The sequence below is a fragment of the Cervus canadensis genome, chromosome 1, assembly GCF_019320065.1.
Source record: "Cervus canadensis isolate Bull #8, Minnesota chromosome 1, ASM1932006v1, whole genome shotgun sequence".
In the NCBI taxonomy this organism is placed as follows: Eukaryota; Metazoa; Chordata; class Mammalia; order Artiodactyla; family Cervidae; genus Cervus; species Cervus canadensis.
The window spans coordinates 123,609,596-123,634,010 of NC_057386.1; the positions used below are offsets into that span (position 1 = coordinate 123,609,596).

Sequence of the window (24,415 nt, forward strand, 5' to 3'; positions counted from 1 at the left end):
TTCTTTCCTCCCAATCTGAATGCTTTTCATTTCCTTTTATTGCCTTACTGCATTATCAAGAACCACCAACATAATATTGAATAGGAGTTGTGAGAGCAGACATCCTTGCCTTGTTCCTGATCTTGGAAGAAAAACATTGCTTTTTTTCATCATTAACTATGAGGTTAGCTGCAGGTATTTCTGGAGATGCCTTTTATCAGGCAAGGAAGTTTCCTTCTAGTTCTAGTTTGTTGAGAGTTTTTTTTTTATTATGAATGGATATTGAATTTTGTCAAATATTTCCTTCTGTATCTATTCACATGATCCTGTAACTTCTTCTTTAAGAACTACTTATTTATTTAACCTTCCCAACATTTTTTAGATGAAAAAACTGAGGCACAGAGAGGTTCAGAAGATTGCCCAGAAAATTCCCTGATGGTCCAGTGGTTAAGCATCTGCTTTCCAATACAGGGGACGCAGGTTTGATGCCTGTTCGGGGAACTAGGATCCCACATGCCACGGGGCAACTAAGCGCTACAACAAAGATCCCAATTGCCATAACTAAGACCCGATACAGCCAATAAAGAAATATGAAACACACAGACTCAAAAATCCATGTTTAAAAAAAAAAAAAACAGTTGCCAAAAGTCACACAGCTAGTAAGAGTAGAACCACGGTTTGAACTCAAGCAGGTTGGCTTTAGTGCCAACAGGCTTTACCACCAGGCTCACTACCTCCAAAACAGCAAGTCCTGGTGCCTGCTCATAGAAATCTCTGGAAATGGTTGCTAAGAGTCTAGTGGGCTTGACTCACCAAAGTACTGCGGGAGGTTGGTATCCGTGATTTTCCCCGTCTCCCCTAACTGCACCAGGATCTTGGTGGCATCACAATTTATCTTCTTAAACAGATTCTCCACTGAGGTCTTGAGATACTCCAAGGTCTTGCTGATCTCCCTGTAGTTGTTCTCGTACATGTCTGCCTCCTCCGTGGTCTTCTTCAGTTTCTCCTATGGCAGACCCCCAGTTCCCATCCAGGTCAGCCAGGTGGCCACTCTGGCTGGGCTCAGCCCTCACATGTGAGAGTCTGAAACCAGGGTCTCCAATTGCAGGTTTGCAAACCTCTAAGGGGCTTTCCTGCTGGCTCACCCAGTAAAGAATCCACCTGCAGTGCAGGAGACGCAGGTTCGACCCCTGAGTCGGGAAGATCCCCTGGAGAAGGGAATGGCAACCCACTCCAGTATTCTTACATGGAAAATTTCATGGACAGAGGAGCCTGGCAGGCTACAGTCCATGGAGTCGCAAAGAGTCAGACACGACTGAGAAACTGAACTGAACTGAACTGAGCGACTAACACTTTTCACACAAGGGGTTGCAAGAACAATTTAATGGGCCTCAATCCACATTTTTTAAGTGAAATAAAATAAATCAGAAAATAAAGGAAGAGAGGAGAAGATACTAGTATGCACTGGAAGTAGTGAGGATAGATATTGTCTAATGTAAAGATTTGTTTCACTTATGTGTATGTGTGTCTGCATGTCTACTGGATTGCAGCATTTTTTAAAAATTGTTGACTCATTTTTAAAAAATTAAGGCCCACGGGAAGAAATATATTTTACATTGCAGTCCAACACATTCACACACTGTTGTTCAGTCGCTAAGTTGTGTCCTACTCTTTGTGACCCCATGGACTGGAGCACGTAGGCTTCCCTGTCCTCCACCGCCTCCCAGAGTTTGCTCAAGTTCATGTGCATTGAGTCGGTGATGCCATCCAACTGTCTCATCCTCTGCCGCCTTCTCCTTTCACCTCCAATTTTACACGTGTGTATCTATAAACATTTATCTAATCAAATGAAATTAAAGTTTCACAAATCAGTATTCTTATTGTGTGTTCTAACATTTTCCATTCTGTTCTGTTCTATTCCATCTTGTTATCTTTAAATGCTGGTGGCAATCCAACAAACCGATTTCATCATTCAGTTTAAATCATATTACTAGAGACCAGTGGTTCTCAAAGTGGTGTCCCAGGACAAGCAGCATCAGCTCCATCAGGGAACTTGTCAGAAATGCAAGTCCCAGGCTCTAGAATCAGAGGCTCTAGGTATAGGCTCAGCATCTGTGTTTAATGAACCTCCAGATGGTCGTGATACATGGTGAAGTTTGAGAACCTCTGTGAGTCCACTGGATCACAATTTCAGTTTCACATTGGTATTACCTGGGAGCATTAAAACATTGGCTACCCAGACCCCAGCCTCAGACATTCAGACATCTTGGTCTGGAGTGCAGCCTCGGCACTGGAAACTTTAACGCCTCCAAGGTGATTCTGACTTGCAGCCCAGACTGAGAATCGCTGCTCTAGGATAAATGCTCTGATGGTTTCCCACCTCTCTCCCTGGCTCTCAGCTTGCAAACGTGAACTGGGCCCTAGAAGGATCAGCCTTGTCCCTGCCAGCTCCATATGGACCATTCCAAATAAAGATCCCAGAGGGCCCTACTCACACGCCCATTTCCAGGTGAGGGAACTGAGGTTCTGAGGCAAGGGAGAGGGAAGCCATGATTTGAACTGTCTCTCAACCACCACGCCAGGCAGCTTCCTCTGTCCCAGCCACTGGAATATTCAGTTCCCAGGGCTGAATTTCCTCATATGTCAGCCAGAGCCCCTCCTCTCATTCTAAAGGTGCAGTAAAAGATCACATGGTTAAAAACGCTTTTTAATAGCCTGATGTGGTGTTGATAACACAAGTATGTGTGTGCATGCTCAGTCATGTCCAACTCTCTGTGATCCCCTAGATTGTAGCCCACCAGGCTCCTTGGTCTATGGAAATTTCCAGGCAAGAATACCGGAGTAGGTTGCCATTTCCTCCTCCAGGGGATCTTCCCGACCCAGGCATCGAACCCTTGTCTTTTGTGACTCCTGCATTGGCAGGCAGATTCTTAACCACTGTGTCACCTGGAAAGCCTGATAACACATGTCCGGCACCTAAAATGTTCCAAGCACTTTACACGCATCTTCTTAACTAATCCTCACAATTGTCCCAGTTTTCAGATGAGGAATACTGAAGTCAGAGAAGAAAAGTGAACTTGTGCTTACCTCATCTGTGTTGAGTTGTCTAAGAACCTGACCTTGGGCTCTTTATTTAAGCAATTATTTAGTAACAAGATGATGGTGACTTGAGGTTTTATTGACTTACAGGATAAACAACAATAATGATAGTTATGTTTACAGCTCTCTGCCCTGCAGTATGCTAAGCGTGTACATGCAGGATTTTATTCAATCTTCACAGCCCTACAAAGTGAGTACAATTATTATTCCCATTTCACAGGTGAAACTGAGGTTCAGAGAGATTAAGTCAACTTTCTCAAAGTACTAACGTCAGGAAGTAACTCTTCTGGGAATCATACCCAAGCCTTTGTTCCCAGGACCTGGATGCTTAATTTCTATGCTAAACCTCCTGTGAAAGGACTGATTCCACCACTTCCCTCAGAGGAGACAACAAATGGAAGGTAAATAGAAAGGTTCCAAGACTAAAGGAGATGGGCGTGATTTTTAGTAGGGGGTAAGAAAAGTGGGTTCTAGGTGAGCCCATTGCTATTAAGACAAATTCTCTTGCTAAGAGTATCTGCATTTGAAAAGAGGCTCCAGGAAAACGCAAGGAGCAAAGAGTTACTGGAGGACTTCAGACAGAGGTGGGGCCATGCTTGGGGTTGCCTGGTCAGCCTCCCCAAGCTGTATCCCCCATTAGGCCTTCAAAACCCCAAGATGCAGAGCAGCAACAGTCCCAACCCCAAGGAAGCATGTGAACACTGGGTGGCCAAGAGTCAAGGATGTGGGATGCCAAGCACGTGTCCAACTTGAGGGGGGATCTCCTTGAACCTGGGCCCTGCCTGCAAGTCTACTTTCCCCATTCCCGAATCCTGGGAGAGGGTGCTGAGCCTGAGAGGTGCTTTGCTGCCCTCCAGTGGTGCATTAGAGAATGGCAGAGCCATCCCTGTCTACCACCTGCAATGCCAAGAACAGAAATCAGCTACAGAAAAAGGAAGGGAAATGACCCATGAGCATGGTTCCTGGGATAGGAACTACTGGATTAGAACAGGGCTTTGCAATCAAACTCTGTGGTTCATATCTTTCTCAGACACTTGCTATCCATTCTCCCCTTATACCTTAATAACAAAATGGTTATCATTTTAGTGTAGCAATGTGCCAACTAAAAGTTGTATTTCCAACCATCCTTTGAAATAGGAGTGGCCAGTAAGACACAGATACAGATGCTATTGACTGAGAATTCAAGGAAAGAACTTTTAAGCTGACTAATCCAATTAGCAAGGCCTTTTTTTCCTTCCCTACTTTCTTTCTGCTTGGAATGTATATGTGATGGCTGGACCATAATACAAGCATGAGGCATCGTTGGGAATGTAAGCCACACACTAAAGATGGCAAAACTGGAAGGAGAAGCCTGATTTACTGATAACATCATGACCAGCCCTAAAGTGCTAATCTCCAGATTTACATTTTAACAAAGTAAATAAACTTCTATTGCATAGACCACTGTTATTTTGGGTCCCTATTATTAGCAGCTGAATCCAATGCAAAGCTCATACATTATCGCAACTCCATGATGATGGAGATTGCTTCTCTGAACCTCAGTTTCCTCATCTGTAAAACAGATCATACCACCTACTTCATAGTGTTGCTGTGAGGATTAAATAAGATAGTGCAAGCCAAGCTCTTAGCTCAGTGTCTTGTGCATAGTAATTGTTCAGGAAATATTTGTAATTACTATTATTGATTGAGAACAGGCCACAGCTAGGACAAGGGAGAGAGAGAAGTAAAGACAGAGGCAGAGATCTGTTTGAAACTCACCAGTCAGGGATGAAATTACGGGCACAAGGGCCTGGGATAGGCTTCCTGAAGTGGGAGAGTCTTTAAAATGGAAAAAGAAAGCCTTTGCCCTTTTTAGGAACAAAATTTTGCAGCAATGTCTGTAGCAGAGGCTGCCTGTGACAAGGGGTCAGAACATGTCAAGACATGACTCAGGCCAGTAGTCATAGGACAGGCATCTTACTCCTACTGACAATCAACTGACAGGCCATCAGACAGACAACAGAGACTCCCATGTCCCCCCGCTCCCCAGGCTGGTCTTACCTCCAGCTCTCTCAGGATGGAGTGGCTATCATCATGGGATGATTTCTGCTGGGATCGCAAGTGCAAGATCTCATTCTGCTCAGGAGAGAACCAGACCATAAGGAAAAGCAGTGTCCCCCTTCCTAGCACACCTCAAAATAAGCCAGTGCCTTGAAGAGTTGATGAGGACTTATTTCATTTTTTTAAAATATCTAGAATACAATTTATTTTTAATTGGAGGATAATTGCTTTACAATTTTGTGTTTGTTTCTGCTGTATACAATGTGAATCAGCTATAAGTATATATATATATATATATTCCCTCCCTAGTGAGGATTTAAATTATCCATTTCAAGAAACCCCAGAACCCCTGGACCCCTCTTAGGTCCATGGAAGTTTTCTGATGCTTTTTAAATTAAAAGGAGGATGAGGGCATGAGTGGGTGGGTGGTTCATCCTTTCTGGAGAATTGTCTATAATCAATAGGATTTGCAGCAACGGTGGCCAGGTTCTATCTGCACTGTCCAGTACCGAAGCCATTAGCCACACGCAGGCACAGGACTCTTGCAATGAGGCTAGGACCAACGAGGAACTCATTTTTAGATTTAATTTAAATTGATTTAAACGAAACTCTCCCATGTGGCTGGTGGCTACGGTAATGGACAGACAGCTCCAGAGTAGGGGTTCTACAACTCTACCATGAATCAGAATCATCTAGGGGTTTGTGAAAACACAGACATCTGGGCTCCACATCAGAGCTTCCGATTTAGTATGTCCGGGTGAGGCCCTGTGCTATGCTATGCCTAGTCGCTCAGTCATGTCCGATTCATTGCAACCCCATGGACTACAGCCTGCCAGACTCCTCTGTCCATGGGGATCCTCCAGGCAAGAATACTGGAGTGGGTTGCCATTTCCTCCTACAGCAGATCTTCCCAACCCAGGGATTGAACCCAGGTCTCCCACATTGCAGGTGGATTCTTTACTGTCTGAGTGACCAGGGAAGCCCAGGAATATGGAGTAGATGGTCTATCCCTTCTTCAGGGGAACTTCCTGACCCAGGAATTGAACTGAGATCTCCTGCATTGCAGGTGGACTCTTCACCAGCTGAGCTACCTGGGAAGCCTGGGTGAGGCCCTAGAATGCACATTTCTCACAAGTTCCTAGGAGATGCTGCCACAGTGGTGGCCCAGGGGCCAGATCTGAGAACTCCAGGGCTAGAACAGTGTGTCCAAATGTAAAAGGCAAGCACTTTCTGATGGGGCAATACCATTTCCAGGAATCTGTCCCAAGGAAATAGTAGGACACGTGGGCAAAGGTGGCCACTCAAGGCTGTCCCTTGAGTTATTATTCATTATCTCCATTAGGAACAACCTGAATGTCTACTGGTTGGTGATTGGTTAAGTAAATAATGGTACATTTATATCATGGGGGGAAAAGGTCTCAAATTAAGATACAATTTTTTTTTAAGATACAATTTAAATGCATATTCCAGGCTTATTTTCAGGGAATCTAGGTTTGCAGGTATGAGATAGGGCCTGAGGAATTTGCTTTTTTAAGAAGCATCTTGTGGTATTATTACTACAGAGCATCTAGGGAGCATGTAGGGGCCCCAGAAGCCACTACAAAGAACATAGGAATAAAAAGTTTTAAAAGGTTATGTAAATTTACTTAAAATACCAGAGGAGAAAACCATAGATGATGTTGGGCAAACTGTTGGAGGAAAAAAGTTTATAAAACAGCAAGAACTATTTTGTTCGCTGCCACATTACCAGTGTCCTTTGGCCTTCAAAAACCTTCCCTGTGATACTGAAGATGGCCACCAGAGAGAAGTGGTGAAGCGCCTAAACAGGAGGGGACACACTCAGAGGCCAACTGGGTTCCTCTTGCTTGAGACTGGCCTGGTCTCCTCAGAGCAAATGAGACCCCAGCTCCTCTCAGCAAAGGAGAGAGAGTGTGGTCTGACCAGTTTATAGGGGCAGTGCACTCAGCTACCTGTGAGAATGTGGGCTGGAGTTGTCAGGTCTGATTTTCCTAGAGAAAGCAGAAATCCACATTTTCATGTGGAATATCCTGATTTTTAAATGTTGGCAACTCACTAATTTTAAAATTTGGGTATGAAGGAGGCCAAACAACAGAACAATGAAGGCTGCATTCATCAGTTTATGACCTGTGACCCCAGCCCTCTAGGTAAGAGTGAAGTCAGATGTTAGAATCCCAAATGTTTTTGACTTAAATCTGAACCCTACTTTGGGCAGAGCTGCCACAAGAGGGCAAAGAGATAAGGTCTCAAACACCCCCCTCCAGTAACTTATCTCACCTCCACCCCCTTCATCCAGAACCACTCCATTTCATCTGTTTTATATACTGATGTTTCCCCATACCCTAGTTTAAACAAAAATTTTGGTAGCTTTTAAACGAAAGCTTGGAAACTACTGCTCCAATCCAAGTATGTCATTCTTGGTGGGGAAACTGAGGCCCAGAGAAGGCGAGAGTTTGGCCATCTTTCCTCAGACACACTTGTCTTCACAACAGAGACAGGCTGTGTGGCTGAAGAAGAAAGGAGAGTGCCCTCAAGGTGACTGGGAAGGTCAAGGTCAGTTACTGGTGGAGAACCATTGCTCGGGGCTTCCCACTGTGTGCAGGGCAGTCCTGGGCTTTGGGGATGAAGAGGGTACACACGAGGGCCTGTCCTCTGAAAGACTGGCCTCCAAAAGAGAAACATAGGGCCATTCAAGCGCCTCTCCCCTTCGCTCTCTGGGTCACCCAGCCAAAGGGAGACCCCAGCTGCACAGTGGAAGGACAGCGAGATAGGGGGTGCTTGCCTACCCTCGTGGCAGGTCATTCGTTTGGCCACTTGCCACCAGGAAAGACACACACACAGCCTTCTCCACATTCCTGTCTCCTGGTTCCAGAAGCTGCTCCCGCACCTCACCCATTCTGGAGCTCAGCTATGCTATTCTGCACATTCCCTCCTTAATTTCTTTAGACCTTTGTAAAGTCTCTTTTTTAAAAGCTCACCTCTATTTACCCATTTTGGGCATGCCATCTGTTTCCTGTGACAGCCCACCTCCGTTTCCACGTGTCACCTGTACTATTATTATCTATTAGTAGCTTTCTTTAAATTGACCAAATTTTGTGTAGTTTGTTTATCATTATTTGCTTACTGTTACTATTACTACCTGGGCTTCCCAGGTGGTGCAGTGGTAAAGAATCCACCTGCCAATGCAGGAGACTCAAGAGGGGCAGGTTCAATCCCTTGATCAGGAAGATCCCCTTGCCTGAAGAATCCCATGGACAGAGGAGCCTGGCGGGCTACAATCCACAGGATCGCAAAGAGCTGGACATGACTGAGCAACTGAGCATGCACATACATTACTACTCCTTACCACCCTAAGGAATCCTCTCTATAGAATTGCAATGCTCTACAAGCTGTTCTTTCTAATCCTCATTAAAATTAAGTTCATCACTCATTTTGAAAAAATTAGAATGTTTTCCCCCGTCTTCTAGCTACTATCTACTTGCATGTGGCCCCACGTTCAGGAAATGGTGACACTGCAAAAGGAAGGGCTCCCCTAGGTTCCCACCCAGCACAGGCACCTCAGAGGGAAGAGTAATGAGTTCTCAGAGGAGGTGACATTTGTCAGGACTAATGAGTGGTATTGCATCAGAAGAAAAGTGAGAGGGGTGGGCAACAGCATGAGGAAAGTTTCGGAGAAGGGAAACACAGGGGGCAGCTGGGACTGGCAGCTGACGGGAGTGCCTTGAGGGTCGTGATGAGAGCTGAGCCTGCAGGGGAAGGTTGAAGCCAAATTCTGAAAGGACTGGAGTGTCATGCTAAGTTTAGACTCTCTCTGTGCACAGAGTCCCAAAAGCTGTTTATGTGTGTTCTGGGGAGTCAGCAGCTCAGGGAGTCAAGTTTGGAAAATTACAGGTTCAACAAAGGTAGTTTTTTTTACTGCAGGACTTATCAGAGCCTTTACTATGCTCACCTACATCAATTCTCTCCAAGATCAATTTACCATCTTTCCTCAATTCTACAAAGCTGCTTATTGACAGGGGTCAGCCAGCTTTTAAGGCAAAGGGCCACACAGTCAATATTTTGGGTTTTGCAAGCCACATATGGTCTGTCTTGCATATTTTTTTCCCTTACAACCCTTTAAAAATGTAAAAATCATTCTCAGCTCATGGGCTGTGCAAAAAATAGGTCAAAGGCCATATTCGGCTGTGGCTATAGTTTACTGAACTCTGGATTATAAGACATATCATGCTTATTAAATGTCACTTACCGGGGTGAGGGGACATGAACCTATTAAGTGTATGTGTCAACTGAAAGATTACTACCAGTTTCAAGAAGGTTAAAATGTAGAGGGGAGAACACTGGGGGAATATAGTATTTCCCAAAGTTTTTTTGACTTGAAGTCCTTTTTCTGCAGAGCAGCTCAAAGAGTGTTCTGAGGAACCTGCTTTGGGGAAGGCTACTGTGGGAACAGATGGGCCCCTGGCCTGGGAAAGGAGAGGTGCCCCGACCTGGATTCTCTCGATCTTCTTGTGCATCATCTCCATGTCGTTGTTGAGCTCTGTGACATATGTGAACCGAGCAAAGTTCTTCTCCTCCTTGGCCAGAAACTCCTCGATGAGCTGATTCAGGTTCCCAGTCTTCGTCAGTTTCAGCAGCCGGAGGTGAGCCATCTCGTAGCTCTCAAAACTCTCGCCCTTGCTCTTCTTCCCAAACTTCTTTGCCTTGAGAACTAGAAAAGGAAGAAGCAGCAACTGTGAGTCTGAAAGGGAAGCCATTCAGAGCAGAGCTTGGCAGAGGAAAGAACTCCATAACATTATCACTGTGCCCCAGGGAGGGGGCTAGACTTTCCCAGGACAGGGAGGGGAAAAGTGAGAGATGGGAGTTTCTCAGAAACACACTTCTAGCCATACAGTTGCAAATGAGAAGGTAGAAAGGGACAGAAAGGGACAGATTTGACAAAATCAAATGTAGCTACACAAGGGGGCTCTCTGAAGAGCTCAAATCTTTCAACATGTCCAGGAGAGAGTTAACATAGCAGCCCTGAGACTGCTCTGCTTAGAAAGGTCTGTTTGCAAGGCTGGCCCTTCACCTTCATCTGGGAACTTGAATGGTGAACATTTCCCTACACTGATATAAAACTGTCCGCAAATGGTTAAGAGCGGCTCCTGTGCCCTGACTGTATGAACAGTGTGGCCTATGCCGACATCTGCCTTCCTGCTGGGAGGCTGGAATCTTGGGATGTGCTGGGGAGAGAGGGCCTACACAACCAGCCCCCAGGAAGAATCTTGGGCATCAAGTCTCTAATGAGCTCTCCAAGTAGATGACTCTCCACATGTGTTGTCAGAATTAGAGGCTGGAGGAATCAAGCATAAGCTGTGTGACTCCACTGGGAGAAGATCCGGGGAGCTGGGCCTGGTTTCCTCTGGACCTCGCCCCATGCATCTTTCCTCCCTGCTCATGTGTCTGCATCACAGCCATGTTTGCAATGATATGCTGAGTCTTGTCAGTCCTCCTTCAGAATTTCCAAACATAGATAGGGCTGCGGCAACCACCAATAAAACAAGTTTCTCCTCTAAATAATGGAAGCAGAGCCACAAGGTGAGAACCCATCCTGTAGGTTAGCGATGGCGGATAAAATCCAACTCATCTAGTTAAATTTGAATTTCAGACAAACAATGTATTTTTAAAAGTATAAATATGTCTCAATTGGAGATAAAGCACAAATAATTCTTTAGTGTAAGTATCTTTCAAATATTGCATGGGACTAAAATTTTATTCTTTATCTGCAATTGAAATTTAATGGTGTCTTGTATTTTTATTTGCTAAATTTGGCAACCTTGGTACGAGGAGACTTGGGCAGCTTCAGTTGAGAGAAAGAGGTATTCAGTGGAGAGAGATACCTTCTTCCTTTTTGGACTGCTCCTCGAATTCAAGACGGTCATTCAGCTTGACGAGCAAGAAGGACTTGAGCTTGGTTTCGTGGTCGTAGACGCGCTCCAGCTCTCGGATCTCCAGGTTGTATTGAGAGATGTCCTTCTGCTGGCGGTCCTTCATGGCGGCCATTCGGGCCATGGCTTCCAGCCTGGGTGGGGCGGGGAGCACAACACAGTCTGAGTGTCCAGAGGCTCCTTCCTTCTCCCCCCGCCTTCTCCCTACCAGTCCAGCCAGACTTCATTCCTGGTCAGTGATCACCCCTTCTTTTAATCATGGAGATTTCTGGGAGTAGAGGAACCACCTTCCTCACCTGAATGACAGGAGCTCACAACCCTAGACCACCCTCAGGAAATGATTTTCTATCATCCTCTCTGTCACCATCCTTATCATCATCATCACCATCACCACCACCATCAGCCTCATCAAACATCACCATTATCACGATTACCATCATCATCACCACTTGACAAGTATAATACTATGCCCCAGCCACTCCCTTATATACTCATATTTTTTAATATTTCTTTATTTTGGCTGCACCAGGTCTTAGTTGCCGCATGCAGGATCTTCAATCTTCATGCAGGATCTTCTGAGCAGCAGCAAGCAAACTGTTAGTCTCAGGATATGGGATCTAGTTCCCTGACCAGGGATTGAACCTGGCTCCCTGCACTGGGAGTGTCTTAGCCACCAGGAAATTCCCTATACTAATGTTATTTAATCCTCACTTCCACCCAAAGAAGTCCTACAATAAATTAGTGGTGATGGAGCCAGGATTCAAACCCAGATCTCTCTGGCTCCAAAACCTGCACTCTTCACATGTAAACTGCATGCCTTTTGCCCATCCGGGGGTGAAGCCAGGAAACAGTCCAGACTGAGAGGGGTCCCTACGACTAGAGGCAGGGACACCTGGGGGAGATGATACAGAATAGGGGTTTAAATCTCAGCTCCACCACATCTGCCACTTACCAGCATCTCAGGTAAGCATTTTGACATCTCTAAGCCTCCATTCCCTGGCCTGTAAAATTGAGATAATAACTCCTAGGGCTGTGGTGAGGGTTGATATACTACCCAGAGCACCTAGCATCATGCTTGGCAGACACACAACCAGGGCTCGGAGTCACAATGATGATGGTTTCAGGTTTCTCCACACATAAGCACAGTGGGTAGAGGAGTAAGAAGCCCAACAGGTGGCTGAGACATCTCTGCCCTCAAGAGTCTCTCCCCCAGCCTACCTCTGCTCGTAGGCCTGCGCAGACTGCTCAATGGCCACATTCATTGTTTTCTTCTGCATCAACAGGCGCCGACGAAGATGCTGGTAGACGTTGTCGTAAGCAGCCTTCTCATACCTCAGGTCCTCGATCTCCTTCCGGAGCTTCGCGTTGGTGGTCAGCATCTGGTCAAAGTGTACAGTGACCTGCAAGGAGGGCTGTGCTTCAAAACAAGGCTCGCTCCTGGGGCATGAGACAAGCTTCCAGAAGGCAGCCAGAGGGTTGAAGGTCTTCCCCTCCCCTCCCACCCCAGGCCCCCCAGAACCACGGTTGGAGCGCTGCCTGGCCTGCATGTACACCATCGTTCACCTTCTCCTGACTCAACCAATGAAATGTACCCCTGCTAATGGCTTCACAGACATCATTCTTTCCTCCTCCGAAGGGAGGGAGAGCTGTCTGCAGAGATTTTGTTTGGCCGCGTTGCACTCTGTGGGATCTTAGTTCCCCATGTGTTCCAGGTGCATTCATGCACACGTGCTCAGGTGTGTCCGACTCTGTGCAACCCTATGGACCACAGTCCACCAGGCTCCTCTGTCCATGGGATTTCCAAGGCAAGAATACTGGGAAATACTGGGGTGGGTTGCAAGTTACTTCTCCAGGGGATCTTCCGGACCTAGGAATCGAACGCATGTCTCTTGCACTACAGGTGGGTTCTTTACCGCTGAGCCACAGGGAAACCACTTAGTTTCTCAACCAGGGATCAAACCCGTGCCCCCTGCAGTGGAAGCAGGGAGTCCGAACCATTGGACAGCCAGAGAATTCCCCCAGAAGACACCTTACATACAAGATTCAAACGGGTTTCCAAAACATGGATCTGTTTCTGCAATTTCCGGGGGTTATTGGCCTCCTGTATTTTTGTGAAGATCTGTCTTTGGGTTACAATTTTTTTCTCCATCTGAACAATCTGAAAAAAAGAGAGAGAGGGGAAAACCCAGCTGTTGTAACATCTGTATGGGGACAAATGCAATAGTTCACTAACTCAAGCATGCTAAAACAGAAACTACCATTTCTTTTCCTATGAATAGAATTTTAATTTCTCTCTTGGATGTGGACTCAACTTAATTTTAGTTTGGGACAAAATGAGCAACTAAAAGTTTTTATTCTCACTTGTGTGTGTAAATTTCACTCACATAAGGGCAAAAATTTCACTTGACCCTAAAGCCACTGTTTTCCTTGAGAAATGGCATTGATCCCCCAAGAAGCCTTCTGTAACCTTGTTTTTGTTTGGTTGGCAGGTTTTTTGTTTGTTTCTTTTTCTGACTCTTACAATAATGGGGATGCTAGCGACCCTTAAAGAGCAAGTCAGGAGGTGTCACACACCCTGCAACATGTAAGACAGCACCAGACATCCAAAAATTGACCCCCATCCCTTGTGACTGTCCAGTGCGCCTTGAATGTCAGGCAAGGGAAAATCCTCTATAATCTTCTGTGCCTAGAATCAAAATGTCTTTTACATATACACACACAGCATTTTTCATTCTTTTTTTTAATTTTTGGCTGTGCTGGATCTTTGCTGCTGTGCGTGGGCTTTCTCTAGTTGCAGGAAGCAGGGGCTACTCTCTAGTTGCAGTGCAGAGGCTTCTCACTGCTGTGACTTCTGCTCCGACTTCTCAGAGCACAGGCTCTAGAGTGCATGTGCTTCAGCAGTTGTGGCTCCTGGGCTGAAGAGCACAGGCTCAACCGTTGAGGAGCATGGGCTTAGCTGCTCCGCAGCATGTGGGATCTTTTCCAGCCAGGGGTGAAGCCCACGTCTCCTGCATTGGCAGGTGGATTCTTTACCACTGGACCACCAGGGAAGTCCTTTCATTCAGTTTTCATGGACAAGTATCCAGGAATGGAGTCACTGTATAAATCAAGAGAATGTTCATTGATTTGTCTGGAACTTAACCAAGACTTGACCATCATTTTGGAAATCTTGACACCAGCACAACCTGGAACATCTTGTGGTTTTTGTTTGGCCATGCTGGGAGGCTTGTGGGCCTCTTAGTTCCCTGACCATGGATTGAACCTGGGCCACTGAAGTGAACACAGCAACTCCTAACCACTGGATGGCCAGGGAATTCCCATGGATCATCTTCTTTGAGTTGTGGACACAAGCCCAAATCAGTCTGCAGTGTGGAATCTGGCCTACTGCCTGTTCCCATAAAGTCTTACTGGCACACAGCCATGCCCATTCTTTGCATTGTCTATGACTGCTTTCAGGCTATGAAGGCAGAATGGAAGAGCTGCAACACAGACCACACGGCCTGTAAAGCCGAAATATTTACTATCAGGCCCTCTGTGGAGCAGTTCGCCAGCCCTGTTCTAGATAAGTCAGGCCAAAACATGAACATATCGAAATACACATAATTTTAGTATAAATAGCTTTCCTTTATGTTTCCTTTATATTATAGCATCATATTGATTTAAAAGAAGAAGGGTAAAGGATTATACCGTCTATGAATTTTAATTCAGGATTGTAAAGGAAGTATTATAAAATATTTGCTGTTAAAAACAGGTGCTGGCAGTTGAGTGATTCATAATTTCAAGTGTCAATGACTAGAAAATGATTAAGTTCATTTAGGCTCAGGACTTGTTAAAAATATGCTTTCCTCAGAACTTCCTCTGCTTTTATGGGCACAGATCTCAGCAGCCTCTCTTAAGGGGTAGCAGCTTGTATCAATTAGGAAAACAAGCAACAACAAATTACAGAAAGCCTGGCTAAATAGTGGTTTAAACAAATTATGGTTTATCTTTCTCTCATAATACATTGATGGCTTACGTTCAGTAACTGAAGGATGTGAGGACAAGATCTGTATAATTCACCTGACTTCTCCCTCAAAACATGGCTGCCATAGCACCAGCCTTCACAGTTATGTTCATGGAGGGAAACAGAGGAAGAAATATGGATGAAGGGTAGGACCTATATCTAAGACGCTTGCTCCTTCGAAGAAAAGCTATGAAAAATCTAGATATTATATTCAAAAGCAGAGACATCACTTTGCCAACAAAGGTCTGTCTAGTCAAAGCTATGGTTTTTCCAGTAGTCATGTATGGATGTGAGAGCTGGACCATAAGGAAGGCTGAGCACTAAAGAACTGATGCTTTCAAACTGTGGTGCTGGAGAAGACTCTTAAGAGTCCCTTGTACAGCAAGGAGATCAAACTAGTCATCCTAAAGGAAATCAACCCTGAATATTCATTAGAAGGACAGATGCTGAAGCTGAAGCTCCAATACTTTGGCCACCTGATGCAAAGAGCCGACAATGGAGAAGACCTTGATGCTAGGAAATATTGAGGGCAGGAGAAGGGGATGACAGAGGATGAGAAGGTTGGATGGCATCATCAACTCAGTGGACATGAGTTTGAGCAAGCTCTGGGAGATGGTGAAGGACAGGGAAGCCTGGCGTGCTTGCAGTCCATGGGGTTGCAAAGAGCTGGACACAACTGAGTGACTAAACAACAACAACAAACCAGTTGGAGTCTCTGAGCTGGAGGGGCATCTGGTGGGGAAACGTCTGGAAAACGTTTCCTTATTCCTAAAAGAGAGTCATAGGAAGAGATGGTCTGTCTTCTCCTGAAGATGTTGTTCCACATGGATGTGGTGCCTGGAATAGCTGCTGCAGTCCTGCCCACAAAGGACAAATACTTTGATAACCTAACTGAGCTGCTGAATCAACCATCCTGAAGCTTGTATTATTTTTATACTTCCTGTTGGTTTTAGTCACTAAGTCGTGTCCAACTCTTTGCAACCCCATGGACTGTAGCCCGCCAGGCTCCTCTGTCCATGGGATTTCCCGGGCAAGAATGGTGGAGTATGTTGCCATTTCCTTCTCCAGGGGATCTTCCCAATCCAGAGATCAAACCCATGTTTCCTTCATTAACAAGCAGATTCTTTACAACTGAGCCACAAGGGAAGCCTGCTACTTCCTATTAAATGAGATAAAAACATTTTCCTGTTGCCAGTACTTTACTCAGGGAAGGTGGGCTCTGCCCCCAGGCCCAAGGGATAAATCATCATCCATCTAAACCAGAGGCTGGGAATATTTTCCTAAAAGGCCAAAACAGTAAATATTTTAGGCTTTGAGGACCAAGAGACTCACATAACTCTTTTAGAGTATGTAGATACTCACATAACCATTTAAAAAGCAAACATTTAAGATGTAAAAACCATTCTTCACTGGAGGACCATAAACAAATAGACAAGACTTGGTGCTTGCACCATAATCTGCTGCCCCTGGTATACCCCAAACCAATTCTGGAAATTCCATAATTTCCCTTTACCAGTGACTGGCAAAGGAATGGACCTATACCCCAACCCTGACCAATCAGAGAAAATCTGCTGAAGGGATTTTGTGAGTTATTCTCCCTTTCATAAGAAGAGAATATCATGGAGGAAAAACTCCCATCCATTCTTTATATTTTTGAATGCAATTAGATGAAATATTATACCAGCTAATGTATATTATATCATTATACAAGATGGCCATTTGGCAGCCATGAGGCCAAGAGAGTCTCAGAGAAAAATAAAAAATCCATCATTGTAGAGCTGCTAAACCATCCCTAGGATGGCCTATTTCCAGTCAGACATCTTATTATGTGAGAAAAACAAACCTCTATTTTCCCAACTGTGTTCAGTCAGGAATTGCATTACTTGCAGCCCAACACATTTCTCAAGCAAGATGGTGGCTCAGCAGATCGGACATCAAGGGAACCAGTGGATCTCACACAAAACTGGCAAGGTATAGAAATGCTGCTTATGATTGACATCAGCCAGGTTTTGGACTTTAGCTGGAACACACTGTCTCTCTCCCCCACAAATTCCCTCAGAGCAAAATCAAATTGCTTCATTAGTGCTGACAAAGTCAGGTTCAAGTCAAGCCAGATTCCTTTTCCACTTGGCTCTCCTTTCCTGTTCTATGCACAAGGCAACATCCTCAACACAAACCCACTCCAGCTCTCTTCTGAAATAAAACAAATGACTTGTTTTGATTTATGGGAGGGTAGCGTCCTCCCCCATATATCAGGTGTGGCCTCTGCTGCTCTGAAGGGCTGCCTGTCCCTGCCTGAGCTGACCCCTAGAGTCCTCAGGCTCCAGCTCCTTGCCAAAGGAAGTTATGGCATCAGCTCTTGTGACTAAATTCAGAGCTGTATTCCCTTTGGCACCTTTATGTCAGACACTGCTTTCATGATGCTCAAAGTAATTAGGCTTCAGCCCAATGGGAGACATTACCCAAGCCTGTAGCTGAAGGGGAAATGCACTGCCTACACGAGATGCCCAGCAGGAAGGCATCAGCTTATTAATTATTCTGTGAGGCCAAGCAGGGCCCAGTGGTATCCTTGCCTCCAGTGACCCCTTGAAAGGACAAAGTTCTGGGCACTGTGCGGTGGACACAGCAGGAGGGGATCCTGGGAGCTAGGATGGAATTAGACCAAGAAGGTTTTTGTTCTGGGCAGTGAGTGCCATACTCTTTGGAGGATTAGCAAACTAAATCGCCTTTTCTAATGTTTCTGAGAATCCACATCCCTGTTTCTTTTTTCAATTTTTCTTTGTTCACTTTTTAAAGCTTTTTTTTTTTTTTCCTTTGATGTGCACCATTTTTAAAGTCTTTATTGAATTTGTTACAATATTATGGTTTTTTTTAATGTTTTGGTTTTTTGACAGCAAGGCATGTGGGATTTTAGCTCCCCAACCAGGGATCAAACCTGCACCATCTGCATTGAAAAGCGAAGTTTTAATCATTGGACCACCAGGGAAGTTCCCTCTTTGTTCACATTTATTGCCTTCTTCTCATACATTCATATATTCATTCATTCACTCATTCATCAATGTTTATCAAGCCACTGCTTGATGCCAGACAACAGGGGCACCAGACAGAGTGGCCCCTGCCCTCAGGGAACCTACAGTCTAGGACTGGGAACAACCCAGGAAGCATGTTGAGTTCTAGCAGAGGGGAGATAGAAGATAATTTGGACACACACAGTAGGGGCACATAGCAGAGAAAAATGAAGGGACAGTTATCCTGCATAAACAGTCTTTGAGCTGAGACCCAAAGGATGAATAAGATTCCCCCAAGCAGAGAGGATGGGGCCCAGCACTCCAGGCAGAGGGAAGAGCATGTGCAAAGGCAGAGATGAGAGACAGCAGTGTGGATCCATAAAGGCAGCCAGTGTGGATGGAGCACAGAGGGCAAGGGGCGGGGGGCATTTACTCCAGGATCCAGAGTGCCCTACTTCTCTGAGTACCCCCACTGAGTGTGCTATTTGTTCCTGGCCAGAAACCTAATACCAGGGGGATATACTTTAAACTGGACAGAGGCCATAGAGAAGGCCTCCCTGAGACCTGAGAAAGTCACCTTTAGGCTGAGAAATGGAGAGGGCAATGGCAACCCACTCCAGTACTCTTGCCTAGAAAATCCCATGGACAGAGGAGCCTGATGGGCTGCAGTCCATGGGGTCACTAAGAGTCGGACACGACTGAGCGACTTCATTTTCACTTTTCACTTTCATACACTGGAGAAGGAAATGGCAACCCACTCCAGTGTTCTTGCCTGGAGAATCCCAGAGACGGCGGAGCCTGGTGGGCTGCCGTCTATGGAGTCGCACAGAGTCAGACACGACTGAAGCGACTTAGCAGCAGCAGCAGCAACAGCAGACTGAGAAAAAGATAAGCAACTAGGGTGAGGCATTTGGGGGCAGCATACGCAAAGGCCCTGAGGTGAGAAAAGACAGCATTATTTGGGGGGAAAAAGAGAAAGTCTTTTGCAGCTGGAGTGAGAAGACTTAAGGCAGGAATAATACGGGATGAGCCTAGAGGGGTAGGCAGGGGCTAGATCACATAGTGACTTTCGAACCACAGTAAGGGATGAATGCTATCCAGCAAATGTCTCTAGCTTTTTGTTTTCTGGATCCATGAGGACTGCACTTCCTAGGCCCTTTTATGAATGGATAGAGTTGACTATTTTTGGATGGGTATGGGCACTGGGGGTATTTATGGGTTCTGTAGACTGTCTTGAGTCAATGGGTCATGAGCAGATGTGACGCACTGGAACACTTAATTGCCAGGGTGAGACCCTCAGGATCTCATTTTTTTCTACCACAACCCCTGGCAGTGTCCAAGATGGGGGCTATCCCATCAGCCTGGCCCCAGGATGAGAGGATTTAAGAGCCCCTAGCCAATCTACAATAGACCATAAATCATGTATGAAAAAGAAACCTCTGTTGTTTTAAACCACTGAGTTGGGGAGAGGGAGAGTTTGTTACTGCAGCATACCTAACCTCTCCTGACTGATACAGTAAGGACTTGGGCATTTATTCTAAGTATAATAGGGAGGCACTGGAGACCACAGTGGGGAAATGGATCAATAGAACTGAGAGATTAGGGGTTACAATGGTGGTAGAGACAGGTTTAGAAAAGCCAGCAGTGCAGGGTATGGTGGGGAGTACACCTCCCCCACTCCTTCCCCTTGCTCAATGTTCTGGTTAACCCTTTAAGAGAAAGACCACACCTTCTCATCCAGTTCAGCCAACAGCAGTTTCATTGATTTAATCAGGGCCTCATAGTCCTCCTTAGTTTGCAGCAGGAAACGCAGTTCCACGTAGTTTTTCTCATTGAGATCCAGGTTCCTGGAGGACTTGATGAGATTCAAAAGCAGGGTGATCTCATCTTGCTCCTCCTGAAGGGTCTTGATTTCCTTGCTGTTGGGAAAGCAGCACATGATTAACCCTGAACCCCTGGCTTTGCCTGGATCGGACACTCCAGGCCCCTTGACCCTGAAAGGAAACTCAGAGAGGTACTTCCCAACCCAGCGAGTTGGAAGGGACTCACTCAAGGTCTCTAGTCCAGGTCCTGAACTTACATCACCTCTGACCCAGTTCACTGCAACTTCCACTGCTCTGCACCCTTCTCTGAGTGATATTTTTTTTTTCTCCTCAGAACAATTTGCAGCTGTGCCTGTCAAAACCCATTACCTAGACATGATGGGAGCCCCCAAGTTTTCTTTTGCCAGCAGCTCACTGGCATCTGTCTGATTTCGCAGACCTTCTTTTCCAGCTTTCCAGCCAATTATCTCTGGTAATGACAGGCAAACCCATCAGACATGATCTTTCAACTGTGCATCACCACAGAGTTGCAGAGGAACCTGTAACCCCCACCAACTCCTCTATTCGGGGGCTAATGATTTATGAAATTGGCTGACATGAGTTGTCTTTCTCTCCCTTGTCTACTCTGGAGAAGAGAGGAGGTCGAGGACGTGGGCAAATGGAGATTTTGAAAAGAAAAGAAGGCTCGGGCGACTGTACAGCAATTGAACAATGTGAAATTGGCACAGAGGCCAAACTTCTTGCAAAGTCCTTGCAGCCTATTCCCACTGCTCAGTGCAATTTGCAGGCTTGCGGCCTCAACGCCCTTTGGAAGCTTGGAGAAATGCAGCATTTCAGGTCCCAACCCAGGACCTGCTGAATCAGAATCTGCTTTGCAACAAGATGCTCAAGTGACCTCTACGCACTTTAAAGTTTTGGAAGCACCACTCTAGAACAGTAAAGAACATTCAAGGGCAGGGGTCTGCAAAGACTTTTCTATAAACAGTAAAGAGTAAATATTTTAGGTTTTGTGGGCCAGAGGACCTCTGTTGCATCTATTCAACAGAGCAACCATATGAAACACAAAAATGAATAGGTGTGGCTATGTGCCAGTAAAACGTCATAAAAACAGGCCGCCAGTAAGACTTGGCTCATTAGCCACTACTGCTCTAAAGCAGCACTGTCCAGTAGATTACTCTGCAGTGATGAAAATGTTCTCTAGTTGCTCTGTCTGATAGCATCCACCAGGCACATGTGGCTACAGAGCACCTGAAATGTGGCTGGTGAAACTGAAGAACTGAATTTCTAATTTTATTTTTTGTAACTAATTACCAATGTAAATGGCCACATGCGGCTAGGGGCCACTGAGAGCACATCTAGTTCCAGAGCATCTTGTCTTCTAAACCTGGCCCTTGGGACTTCTCTGCCCCTCTTAAGCCCCTCATGGGAGGGGTCTTTGTAAAGGTACAGAGGAAAAAGGGAGAGAGCAGGATAATCCATCAAAGACAAGCTTTCCAGGTGTAGTGAGGTCAGAGAAAAGCAAAAGGAAGGTTTGTCCATCTTTAGGCAGGGCTGGGACTGCAGTGAGGGGAGTGAGGTGCTTCAAAAATTAAGGAAATCTTCACTCTCAGGGTGGTATAGGTGCGAGGTCAGCACTGGGAAAAAGCACTTCCTTAAATATTGTACCCTAACTACCTCACTTACCTCAGCCCAGTTTTCCTTCTATTTTGGGGTGTTTATGTCTACTCTTCCACTCCCCTTCCCCGCTTCAGTTCCATCACAGTGAAACCAGATCAAATGGACCAGGGTAGGGCACAGTAGGATGCAGAAGAGTAAGAAAGATTCAAGAAAAACTGAAGACACACCAAGAAGTAGGCATTTCCTGATGCCCACACCAAGGATAGGCTGTGAATCAAGATCTCCAGGCACAGAAGTGCAGGTTGTGGACTGCACAGCCCAAGGGAGCACCATCTACTTGAAAACATATCACCAATTTGCTGATTTATTATACTTTTCTGAGAGACAGTTCAGTTCAGTTCAGTTCAGTCCAGTCGCTCAGTGATGTTAGACTCTTTGCGACCCTATGAACCACAGCACGCCAGGCCTCCCTGTCCATCACCAACTCCCGAAGTCCACCCAAACGTCCATTGAATTGGTGATGCTGTCCAACCATCTTATCCTCTGTCATCCCCTTCTCCTCCTGCCCTCAATCTTTCCCAGCATCAGGGTCTTTTCAAATGAGTCAGCTCTTCGCATCAGGTGGCCAAAGTATTGGAGTTTCAGCTTCAGCATCAGTCTTTCCAATGAATATTCAGGACTGATTTCCTTTAGGATGGACTGATTGGATCTCCTTGCAGTCCAAGGGACTCTCAAGAGTCTTCTCCAACACCACAGTTCAAAAGCATCAATTCTTCGGCACTCAGCTTTCTTTATAGTCCAACTCTCACATCCATACATGACCACTGGAAAAACCATAGCCTTGACTAGACGGACCTTTGTTGACAAAGTAATGTCTCTGTTTTTCAATATGCTGTCTAGGTTGGTCATAACTTTCCTTCCAAGGAGTGTCTTTGGCCATGTTTTAACAAAATCTCTACATAACAATGATGTTTCCAACAGATGGCAGTAAAGAATCTTGAGAAAAGGGTGCCTTTTTCTAATTCACATAGTGATTCCATATTGACTAGCAGTGGCTCTGAGTAAGCCAATCCATGGAAAATCTAAAGAACTCCTCTAGCCTCTGAACTTCACACATCATCTAACAGTCAAATTTTCTTTCTAATGACAGGCAGTTACTGCCTGTATAAACATTTTAGATGTAAAGGAATCACCTTTCCTTGGACGGAATCTAAGAATGCCTATTTAACGTTTGTTTCTTCAACCCCCGAGAACACCTTTCTGTTGCCCAAGGAAAACTATATATAATTTCTAGGGCAACTCAAGTTCAAATATTCAGTCTTGAAGATCCCAAAAGGTCACACAAGCAGGAAACGTCCTTTGGGGTATCCACTGCCGGGTGATTTCCCCTTCTCTGGGAACTCCCCACCTTCATTGCTAGAACCGCTGGGGATACCCATAGCTATTTTTTGTCCTATAGTTCAACCCCTAGGCCACAGCTGATTGGGCCAGAAGCAGACACCAGACCCAAGCTGAGACAATCAGATTCTCCCTCTCCTGAGAATTCTGGGATGGATTCTCAGAATTCTGGAATTGATTAAGGACAGTCTCTCTGTGTGGCCCTTGGTAGCTCAAGAATTAGAGGAAGCCATCTCCCACCAGCCACAGCTGAGACTCAAGAAAAGGAAGAACAAAACTCATGTGTTGAAAGAAACAGGAACCAGAAATGGCTTCTAGTTTGGGTCCTTTCCTGAAACATGGGTGCTCTGCTCCCCTCAGGGTCCCTGAGACACCCTGAACTCTGAGAATTTATCTCCTTTCCCCACTGAAGCTATCCCAAATTGGTTCATGCCCCAGAGGCCACATCAGAAGGCAAGCCCCATGAAACCAAACCCCAAATTTTCTCTGACCATCACTTACTGCTGGTTTGTGATCTTCCGCTGGGAGCGGAAGTTAAAGGACTTCCGACTGTCCACCATCTTCCGGAATTGCTGCCTCAGCTTCCGAAGCTCCCCCTCAGCCAGCTGCTCTTTGGTCTTCTCTGAAGGTTCCTGGGAACTTTCAGGGTCTTTTCTCCTGTACTTCTTCTGGGTGAGACAGGGTGGTTATTAAGCAACAGATTAGGTGACTAGAAAAGCCCACATTTCAACTCAAGGATGGAAGGCAAGAAGGGTGCTTGGGGCAGAGCTAGAGTCGAAAGACCACCCTTGGGTGATGTCAACTGCTTGCGTGTTACATGGAAAACCTGCCCTGGGTTGCTGGGGTGGAGAGGAGACTGGACTTCATTATTACATACTGAAGAGGTGGCCTTGCTGTGTGACCTTGGGTGAGTCACTTAACATCTCTGAGTCTCCAGTCTTTCATCTATAAAATGGGTACACACAGATTTGCTGTCAAGATTCCATGAGCTAATATGTATTTAGTGGACAGCACAATGCCTAACCCCACAGTAAACCCTCTATACATAGGAGCTATTATTACCCACCATTGGCATCTTGAAGGAATTGTGCTTTTCCTCTGCTCAGACACCGTACCCAGGGAGGTCAAAGCCAGCAAGTGCTCTTCTCTCTCTCTGCAATGCCCTGTCCACAGTGGCAAAACAAAGAAAACTAGTGAGCCACCCCTGCTGGTGGTGCCGGACCCAGCAGCACCCTCTCCCTTCTCCACCCCCCGCAGACCTCCCTCCTCCCACAGTTTGGCACCAGAGGAGGACATGACAGATGGTTGCCCGGGTGTGAAAAGAGGCTTTTTTTTTTTTTTTAAAGCAATGTTTTCCTGAAACCTGTTCCTCTCCCAATTTATTATTAGGAGCCAGGCAGATGGTTCTGGCATGTTGGTTACCCTCTTGCTCCCTGTGTTCCCAAAGAAGAGGGGCAAAATGGCATCAAGGCAGTGTGTCCTCTGATGGGGTTACATTGAAAT

The 24,415-nt window shown here is 45.7% G+C and overlaps 1 protein-coding gene across 2 annotated transcripts in view; it reads right to left on the reverse strand.

The window, feature by feature from the left end:
* The window catches only part of CCDC63 (coiled-coil domain containing 63), a 65,199-nt gene that overhangs the window by 22,447 nt on the left and 18,337 nt on the right, over positions 1-24,415 (reverse strand). For both annotated transcript variants that reach the window (XM_043440720.1, XM_043440729.1), the window contains exons 3-11: positions 23,979-24,075; positions 23,414-23,580; positions 19,804-19,993; positions 13,102-13,221; positions 12,282-12,463; positions 11,016-11,197; positions 9,624-9,844; positions 5,119-5,193; positions 793-985 (exon numbers count right to left, since the gene is read on the reverse strand). In XM_043440720.1, the coding sequence (XP_043296655.1) occupies positions 793-985; positions 5,119-5,193; positions 9,624-9,844; positions 11,016-11,197; positions 12,282-12,463; positions 13,102-13,221; positions 19,804-19,993; positions 23,414-23,580; positions 23,979-23,987 (1,339 nt within the window). In that variant the 5' untranslated portion in view covers positions 23,988-24,075. The remainder of the gene's footprint in view (positions 1-792; positions 986-5,118; positions 5,194-9,623; positions 9,845-11,015; positions 11,198-12,281; positions 12,464-13,101; positions 13,222-19,803; positions 19,994-23,413; positions 23,581-23,978; positions 24,076-24,415) is intronic.